Source organism: Gadus chalcogrammus, chromosome 2, assembly GCF_026213295.1.
Source record: "Gadus chalcogrammus isolate NIFS_2021 chromosome 2, NIFS_Gcha_1.0, whole genome shotgun sequence".
NCBI classification, from domain to species: domain Eukaryota; kingdom Metazoa; phylum Chordata; class Actinopteri; order Gadiformes; family Gadidae; genus Gadus; species Gadus chalcogrammus.
This window is the reverse complement of record NC_079413.1, coordinates 5,106,958-5,116,970: the sequence shown is the minus strand read 5'-3', so window position 1 is coordinate 5,116,970 and position 10,013 is coordinate 5,106,958. Positions and strand designations below refer to the sequence as shown.

The 10,013-nt window shown below is 43.0% G+C and overlaps 2 protein-coding genes across 2 annotated transcripts; one reads left to right on the top strand and one right to left on the bottom strand.

Moving 5' to 3' along the window:
- Window positions 1-2,644: 2,644 nt before the first annotated feature.
- On the top strand, window positions 2,645-5,356 carry LOC130404098 (heat shock 70 kDa protein 1-like). Its single transcript, XM_056608715.1, has 2 exons — window positions 2,645-4,460; window positions 5,301-5,356. Exons 1-2 carry the CDS (start codon window positions 2,645-2,647, stop codon window positions 5,354-5,356), a joined length of 1,872 nt encoding a protein of 623 aa, XP_056464690.1.
- A 124-nt stretch (window positions 5,357-5,480) lies between these two features.
- On the bottom strand, window positions 5,481-9,460 carry LOC130404090 (uncharacterized). The gene is made up of 9 exons (XM_056608704.1): window positions 9,430-9,460; window positions 8,071-8,130; window positions 7,722-7,754; window positions 7,553-7,627; window positions 7,364-7,423; window positions 7,071-7,139; window positions 6,670-6,893; window positions 6,108-6,267; window positions 5,481-5,623 (listed from the first exon to the last, which is right to left on the bottom strand). Exons 1-9 carry the CDS (start codon window positions 9,458-9,460, stop codon window positions 5,481-5,483), a joined length of 855 nt encoding a protein of 284 aa, XP_056464679.1.
- Between the last annotated feature and the right edge of the window lie 553 nt (window positions 9,461-10,013).

Here is a 10,013-nt window from a genome sequence, read left to right as displayed (position 1 = left end):
TGGGAATCCCTTATGACGTTCTTACTTGTAAGGAGTAATGCTTAACGTATTACTGCTGTGTGTGCATAAAGTACTTCCTATATGGCATGCTACAGTGATACTTGTATGTTTATGAAAGGCATATATGCGGTATCTCTCCTGCCAACGTTTTGTACTAAATGACTTCACCGTCTAGACCGGTTTGTCGCCTGGATGCTCGACTATTACCGGGGATACTCCACCTCCCTCCCGCTCAGGAAAACCCCCGTTTTAAAGTCCTTTGTGTGTGTGTGTGTGTGTGTGTGTGTGTGTGTGTGTGTGTGTGTGTGTGTGTGTGTGTGTGTGTGTGTGTGTGTGTGTGTGTGTGTGTGTGTGTGTGTGTGTGTGTGTGTGCGCGTGTGTGTGCGCTTGCAAGGATTTACTTGTTCAAAATGTATCCATAAAATATTGTCCTTATACCTGCAGGCTGTCAATGAGGAATGTACATTCATTTTGATCAACCATCGCAAGCAGTTCTAATAACCGACTCATCAGTTCTCTGTGTGTAGGCCTACAGCCAAGAAGCGCAAAGAGGACCCTGCAGGCATCAGTATACTTGTAGTTCTAGTCGCTCAAACTATCTTTTTTTCCGGTTTTATATGATAGCCTACGAACTTCTGAGGGGCGTTTCATGAACACTCTAATTTCGGAAGACGGGAAGTAAAGACACGTAAGTGCTTCCGACCTCCCAGCTGCTTTGAAGGCGGCATAAAATCACCGGCAGCGGTGACTGTTGAAATAGACAGAAGAGCTTACTGAGAGAGGAGCGCGAGACTCGCATTCAGTGTGCTTAACGATTAGGCTACTGTTCATCGCTTACTAACTGTAAGTAAATAATTATTTCAACATTTACTATCAGATTTACATTACATTTACCGATTATTATACTTTTGGAAAATAGGTATTATTTTTGCTATGCCATTTGTTTCAGCAAAAGTTGTATTATATAAGTTAACATAGGCTATGCAGAGTTGCCAACTCTCACGCATCCTGCTCTCACGCTTTCAGCATCAATCTCACGCAAGAAATATAACGCCAAATAGCCCATTTTTTTTTTTTTTTGTCCGTCCGTTGATCACTCACTAGAACAAATAAAATACAGGAAACATGCTCGTTAGATTTATCCATCTATCTATCTATCTATCGATCGATCTTGAAGGATGGTTCGATTTGTCTTTCTATCTATCTTTGTTTATCTTTGATCTATCTATCTTGACCGACTGCCACGACTGCAGTGCAGGCTGACCTACAACGTCTTCTGCACACCTTTCTCCGTTGATTCGCCGCTCCCTTGCGTCTTTTAGTTGCGCGTGAACATTTTTGTTTGAAAGACGCGCGTTTTGGAAGAAGAAAAGCGTTGGTTAAGGTCTGAGAGCGCAAATAATGGCATCAAACTAGTGCTGTCATTTTTAAATAACAACGTTACGTTGTTTTATTACCATTGTTTATTTAACGCAATTATTCGGTTACTCCGCTATTTAGTTTAATTTACTTATTAGAGCGTACTGCTCAATACTTAACCTACAATTACGGCCAGGATATCAAAAGGAGCAAGAACATCGAATGTGCATTTTTATGTAATTCCCATCTGAACAAGAGAGAAAGATGGCGAAAAATATACCCTTTTCAAAAAATCGTCCAGTCTCTCTCCCCCTCCCTCCTTCCATGTCTACTGTCTCTCTACCTCTCTGTGTGGACTGTGGACCTGATTGGAATTCAACTAGAACTTTTTAGTTTGGTGTTTCTTAGCCTATATTTTATTTATATTACAAGTGCCTTTCGAACTGAGCACGGCAAGAACAAGTCAATATAGGCATTATAAGGGCCACATGATCCATAGGCTATGTTACAATTTCAAATATTTTAATTAGGATATAATATTTTAATTCTGATTTAACATTAATTCCATGTTCTTTCTTTTTCAATATCTGTCATTAGGCTAAATAAAGTCATGTTTGGCAATGATCGGGGTCCAAGTAACCTATTCTCGCAATATAGACCCTAATGGTTTTCTCATGGTTTGACAGCCCTCCTCAAAACAAAATGACAAGGTGTTATCAACCAATAGCTACATTACTAAACGAATTAAAGGACATGACACACTGTTACCTTCGGTTCCATTCCTTCTTTCTGGGTCAGACTGGGAATAAATTCTGAGGTCTTGGTTCAATACATATCTATAGCAGCAGGTGTCTGACTCAGTATACAGCTATGTTCCCATGTCAATGCATGATTAAATGCATGATTGAAAAATATCTGAACACATTTTGAATGTCCTACGTCAACAACAGCCAATGGCTTTTATATAAGCGTCCTTCAATTTGTTTACACTAAGCGAGGACTGTTTTGCAAAAAAAAGAAAAGGGTTACGGTTATCAAAAATGTGCGTCCACTGATATTTTGCAAAGTCTCACTACAGCCAAAGTCCCAAAGTTGTCAACCCTGTATATGTCGAAATCTAGTTTCATATGAATTATATTTTATCTATAAAAATATATAAAATTGGTTCTCCCTATAGATTATAAAATCCCTTTTTTAATTTAAAGTTGTTGTTTTTTTTAAAACAATTATAATTTCGAACGCTTGTCTTTTAACTGTTAACTCACTGACAGCTATCCTCAGCAAGATGTCTGCTGCTAAGGGTGTAGCAATCGGTATTGACCTGGGCACCACCTTCTCCTGCGTGGGGGTGTTCCAGCACGGCAAAGTGGAGATCATCACTAATGACCAGGGCAACCGGACCACCCCCAGCTACGTGGCGTTCAATGACACGGAGAGACTCATCGGAGACGCGGCCAAGAACCAGGTGGCCACAAACCCCACCAACACCGTGTTCGACGCCAAGCGCCTGATTGGCCGAAAGTTTGACGATGTGGTGGTGCAGGCGGACATGGAGCTCTGGCCATTCACGGTGCTGAGCGACGCGGGGAAGCCCAAAATCCAGGTGGAGCACAAGGGGGAGAACAAGTCCTTCTACCCCGAGGAGGTGTCCTCCATGGTCCTGGTGAAGATGAAGGAGATTGCCGAAGCCTACCTGGGCCAGAAAGTGTCGAACGCCGTCATCACGGTTCCAGCTCACTTCAACAACTCCCAGCGTCAGGCCACCAAGGACGCAGGAGTGATCGCCGGCCTCAACGTCCTGAGGATCATCAGCGAGCCCACGGCGGCCGCCATTGCCTACGGTCTGGACAAAGACAAGAGCAGCGAGCGCAACGTCCTGATCTTTGACCTGGGCGGGGGCACTTTCGACGTCTCCATCCTGACCATGAAAGACGGCATCTTTAAGGTGAAGTCCACGGCCGGAGACACTCATCTGGGTGGAGGGGACTTTGACAACCGCTTGGTCAAACACTGTGTGGAGGAGTTCAAGCGGAAGTTCAAGAAGGACATCAGCAAGAACAAGAAGGCTTTGGGGAGGCTGCGCACGGCTTGTGAGCGAGCCAAGAGATCTCTGTCGTCCTGCTCCCAGACCAGCATCGACATCGATTCTCTGCACGAGGGCACTGACTTCTGCACCTCCATCACCAGGGCACGCTTCGAGGATTTGTGTTCAGACCTCTTCAGGGGAACCCTGGAACCTGTGGAGAAAGCCCTGATGGACGCCGAGATGGACAAGAGCCAGGTCCATGACATTGTCGTGGTGGGAGGCTCCACGCGAATCCCCAAGATCCAGAAACTCCTGCAGGACTTATTCAACGGCAGGGAGCTCCACAAGCACCTCAACCAAGACGAGGCTGTGGCTTGTGGCGCCGCGTTGCAGGCCGCCATCCTCAGCGGCAACATGTCGGCGAACGTCAAGGACCTGGTGCTCATGGACATGGCGCCCCTTTCCCTGGGCATCAAGACGCTCGGAGGAGTCATGACGACCCTGATCAAACGGAACACCACCATCCCCACCAAACAGACTCAGATCTGCACTACCCCCGTCGACAACACGCCCGATCTCCTTATCCAGGTCTTTGAAGGAGAGAGAGCCATGACCAAGGACAACCACCTGCTGGGCGAGTTCGTGCTGTCGGGAATCCTGCCCGCTCCGAGATTGGTACCTCAGATCGAGGTGACCTTCGACATCGACGCAGATGGCATTCTGAACGTGTCTGCTGTGGACAAGAGCACGGGCAAACAGAACCAGATCACCATCACCAATGATAAGGAACGCCTGAGCAAGGAAGACATCGAGAGGATGGTGAAGGAAGCATACCAATTCAAAGTAGAAGACGAGCAACAGAGGAAGAATATAGCGGCCAAGAACGCCCTGGAGTCCTACGCCTTCAACATGAAGAGCCGCCTGCGGGACAACCTGAATGACAGAATGAGTGAGGAGGACAGGAAGAAGGTGGAGGAGAAGTGTGAGCAGGCCATCCTCTGGCTGGAGAACAACCAGCGAGCGGAGAAAGAGGAGTACCAACACCAGCTAATGGAGTTGGAGAAGCTGTGTTTCCAGTATAAAAAGGTTTTGATTATTTAAGCTATAATGAAATTGTAAATCAATCAATTAATTCATTAATTCATTCAGTAATAAATTGCTTCCCCTTTTTTTTCTTTTGTTTGGCCACCGCAAGTTTAAGAAATGTAAGGTGGTGCTATGTATTTGTTTTATATGTAATATTTTCAGACTTTGTAAATGGTACATTTGTTTAATCCCTTGGTTCTTGCACTTGAATTAAAATGGGCTTGACTTGAGAGGATTCATGTTCATTTACAATATTTTGTGAGGTTTGGTTTCAACATATAATAAAGGAATTTCCAACAGATTTTTAGGTAGCATGAGTATGAAGTTGCACAGTGGAGAAATTTTCTGCATTTCTATTTCCCATACCTTTCTGTCTATCTCAATCTTCAATAAAAAGGATAAAACTTTCACAAAAAAAAGAAAAAGGTTATTTCTTTCAAATGCTGCATAATGATTAAGCACTCGGCCACATCCCAGATAGCATTAGGTTAGCGGCCCACTGGCGGCCCACCAGCGGCAGAGTTGGCGGTCCAACGGCGGTACCCACCGGTGGCCCGCTGGAGTTTTGCTCATCGGTTCTCTGGTGGTCCGTCGGCGGCTCAAAAGCGGCTGCAGATAAAGGGCCGCCCTTGTGCCGCTTTTGAGCCGCCGGCGAACCACCAGAGAACCGATGGTGGGCCACCAGCTTCGAATTGGCCTTATTTATGGCCTTTATGGTCTTATTTATGGCCATAATAATTCAAATGATGTACTAAAATAGTAATCTAATACATTACAACACTCTCCATTTGCCCTCAATCAAAAAAATTACAATTATTTACTGGGCTTACCAAAGTTACCAAAATTTACCAAGGTAAAGACAGCCTGCTGATGAGAAATCTTTGAATGTGTTCTATAATTTAGTAATCCAGTACAAAAACATATATCCTCAGCAACACAGACTCACCACACATAGGCTATTAGGTTCAATACATTTTGTTTATTTCATAAGCATATGGCCAACATGGGCTCAACACTCCCCATCCCCATTCACCACCCTTTTCTGCCTGTCTTTTCTCCCTCCCTCCCTGTCAGCCGCCCCCTTCAAATACAGGGAGACTTCTTTTTGAAGCTCCTCTTCAGTGGCTGTGGTTACCACTCTCCGAACGGCTCCTGTAGTAAAACAAAGAGTAAGTGAGATGTTGTGTATGGAAGAATATACATGGATTCACGTGTTTATAGACACAGTGTTGTGAGGAGGGGCAAGACACCAGCAGCCAACCACGTAAGCTAATTTTTTGACCGACAGCGGTTTCCAACAATCAGAGGTTGAGTTGTGCGCAGCTAGTGTCGCGCAGCTGGGAGAAAACAAAAATGTAGAACCCATGTAGTGTATATAAACTTCACTTCCCCATAATGCCATGCGTTTAGGCGGGGGCTACATAAGCTCCCCATTCAACACTCTTCTGTACCGCAAAGATACGCAGACAGCCTACATGTATAATAGGATGCAGTAGTTAAATAAAATTCAGTTTTAATGTTCAGCACTTTCATGTCTGCCTTCATCAATGTGTATGCGTGCCCTCACAAAATGCTTTTTTTTGGCCAGGGGTTATATACTTGAACACATTCACAATAGTTTCACAAAATCACTTACTGTGCAACACACTCTTCAGGTTTAGGGACTTGAAAGCGATCATTCCAGCTGCGCCAGTCCAATTAATTTGGAGCGCCAGGGACCTCCTGAAAGCCCGGCCCAGCATCCTCTTCACTGCGTCTTTGGTGGTTTTCCCTCCCAAAATAGCAAGTATGTTCACCTGAAATGCAAAGACCAAAATTACAGTGGCATAACTCCCAGTCAAACATTTTAGCTGTTTTCGGCTTAAGCTGTTTTGCTATATGGTGACAAAAATGGACAACATGTCATGTATTCAGCACACAACGCTCCACTTGGGAATGAGATTCAAGTTTAACAACACAACAAGGACGTGGATAGCCTGGCTTTTAATATGACGAGGGAAAACAGATGTGAAACGCGACAGGTGTTTCAGATCCACACATGGTCTCAGTTCCCGGCATTCATTCCATGATTTGAATGGCATTTTTGAATCATTGAGTAGTCAACATTAAAGCAAGGCAGAGCCACATTCATTACGAGAGCCAGGCTAGGAATTGTATAGCTACAATAATCATATTGCAAAACATTTAAAAAGACATACCAGTTGATTTTTTATGTCCACATCAGATATAAGCCGCCTCTCCAGCTCGTCCAGGTCCTCGGCATTGCTCAATGGCATGTTGGTGTCTTCCACAAGGCCGAGATCTGCCACACCACCACCACCTAGTCTCTGTATCATGGCTGTGTTGACCGCCACCTGCTGCTTCACCTCCTTCAGCTCCTCCTCAATTGTGCGGAGGTGCTGCAGAACAAGTCTGTAAAAATCTATGAATAAAAAAATATATATTAGAATTGGTCTGACACAAAAAGTGTATGTGATGTAAAGAAGTTGAGACTGAAATTGCCTGACTTAATCAGGGATGAATGTCCTTCCCACATAATGAGGCCTTCATGGCTTGTTTCTCCCTTAATATTGGCGCCAGATTAATGAAAATGCAGTACCTTGCTGGGGTGGTACTGGCAGAGATGTGGGCGAAGTTGACGGAGGAGTGGTGGTCTGACTTGTTAACTCTGTTGAACAGATTTGAAATGAAAAGGCATACTTAGTGAGATGATTACTGAATTACTGATTACTGATTACCAAAGCAAAAGGTGGAGAGTAAGGTAATGCAATACCTTTCCAAAACACAAACACATTTAACTACACCTCATTCCACAATGAACAAAGCAGCTGGCATTTGGAGAGGGAGAGGGGTGTGGACTGTCAACTGTTGTGCACTGTATTATGTATTTACCGGCATGGCTGGAGCGGAAGAGCGGTGGTGCTACTGGCAGAGCAGTAACGGTGGTCAACTCTGTTGAACAGATTGGAAAAGTAAAGGCATGTTTAGTGAAATGATAACTGCAATGGTATGACATTACACTTAACTGGCACTTTTGTCCAAAACAATGAACAAAGCAATTGGCAATTGAAGAGTATTTACCGGCATCGATGGAGTTGAAAAATGTTGCTGGGTGCTGTGGTGGAGGCGGCAAAATAAAGGTCGGACCTGTCAATTCTGTTGAACAGATTGGAAAAGTAAAGGCGTGTTGAGTGAAATGACCAAATGATAACCAAAGGTAAAAAAGAGGTGAAGATTTAATTGATTGTACCTCCACAATGTCTTCTGCCAGGCTCACTGTATGCTGTTTGAAAGAGATTAAGATTATGGTAAAAATGGTTTCCAACGCGACACGGATTTCAGCATGGACAAATTCCCAGAGTTCATAAAGCAAATTATGTATTTATCCGCATGGCTTGTGCTACATTTGTTCCCTTTTTACTACCAACAAGATGTTTTATACTACCAAAGCAAAAGGTGGAGAGTAAGGTAATGCAATACCTTTCCAAAACACAAACACATTTAAGTACACCTCATTCCACAATGAACAAAGCAGCTGGCATTTGGAGAGGGAGAGGGGTGTGGACTGTCAACTGTTGTGCACTGTATTATGTATTTACCGGCATGGCTGGAGCGGAAGAGCGGTGGTGCTACTGGCAGAGCAGTAACGGTGGTCAACTCTGTTGAACAGATTGGAAAAGTAAAAGCGTGTTAAATTACACTTAACTGGCACTTTTAAAGCAACTTATAAAATGAACAAAGCAATGCTATGCAGAGGGCATGGTGGCAAATGTGTGTGCACAAAAAGTCAAAGAGACCATGATAGAGAGAGGAGATAGAGACCATGACAAAGCATAAATATAAAGAAAATGGAATTTCTTTTCAGAGAGATCACTAACCTGAATTTGGAATAGTTTTTTTTTTTGCTGGTGCTCTTGGGATTTTTGGAGGCGGGGGGAGATTCCGATTGTCATCGTCTTCACTGGAGTAGTCGGGCAGGGAAAATTTCATATTTGGCCTTGAGATGAAACAAATTACAAAAAGTTAAGGGTATTATCATTGGTGAATTGATGATTAGTTATAAATGCCATAATGTTACACATGTTAACACATACTCCGCCTTTCTATAAATAACCAACCGAATAAGAAGTATTATTATTATTTAAAAAAGACATCCGTGTGGTACCAGATTTTCTTCCCTTTTAATATAATATTGCACATCATTGTGAAAAATTATGATGATCTTACTTTCTTTTTCTTTTCACATCATCATCGGTGGTATCCAATGACTCTCCTTTTTTTGCCTTCATATAAAAATTGTGGGCCTTTTTATACGTTTCTATATCAAACAACAACAAAATCAAACAAACAACATTCCAATAGTTAACCTGAAACATTTTCTCCCAAAGCAAAACACTACATTATGATGTGTAAATATACACAAATCCTACCTTTAACTTTAAGTATGACCACTGTATACAAGGTCCATGTCTGGGGGTCAGGGGATTCATTTGCTAAGGCAGCCTTCTTGACTTTTTCTTTGGATGTGTAAGGTGGCCAGTAGCATTTATTATTGGAAGCAATCCATGTGTTGGGAACAGTAAAAATGAACCCCTCCTCGGGGAAGGACACAACTAAATACATTTCTTAATAAATACAAATAAATAAAATAAAATAAAATAAATAAAATAAAATAAAATAAATAAAAATATATTTTCTTGTATGATGTATCTTGTATGTCTGTTGAAGGGAGAAATAGTGACATGTTAATGCTCAATACCTATATAATAATATAATAACAATTGCTACAGCAATTCCACATGAGTTGGGACACTTGTGAATACAAAATGATCTACTATAATTTCTAAAACATTCAATCCATTCATCAGATTTAGGATATGGGCAGATACAACATATCAGCTGTTAAAACTGAACAAAACTGTGACACTTACGCAAACATACAAAAACAGCAGTCCTACTGGTGTACCATTGGTAGCCCAGCAAAACCATCCTTAACTGGAAGCAGGACATATTTCCTCTTTATGTGGGCAGCTAGAGTGTGGTGCAGTTGGGGTGTCAGGGCAGATAGATGATAGATGCCAACTTCAGAGGATTCAAGGGGATAGTGGAAGAGGTTGCAGAGCTTTGTGAATGGCCTAAACACTATGTGGACGTCTGCCTTGTTGTCAACTACGATGTTGTCAATTACCACTATCCTTCCCCCAGCTAGCTCCACACAACGGTCACTGGCTGAAACCTGGATGACGGCCCCCTGAACAGTCATTTTTTTGAACTGCTTGATTGCACTAATGTGAGGTGGTACAGGGCCACTGAAATGCTCGATGGATAGACTGGACGTCACACTAGTAACACACTCGCTGGACTTAAAGCTCCTCTCAGAAAAGCGGCGGATGACCTGTTCTAGGGGCTTGTTTGGCTTTCTGATCATGTGTTTTAGTTGCCCAAGGAAGTTCTCAAATGGGAAGCATGATACGTTGTCTAACACTCCATACTTCTCTGTTTGTGCACTAAGGTGAACTAATGCATGCATGTTGTACCCAAC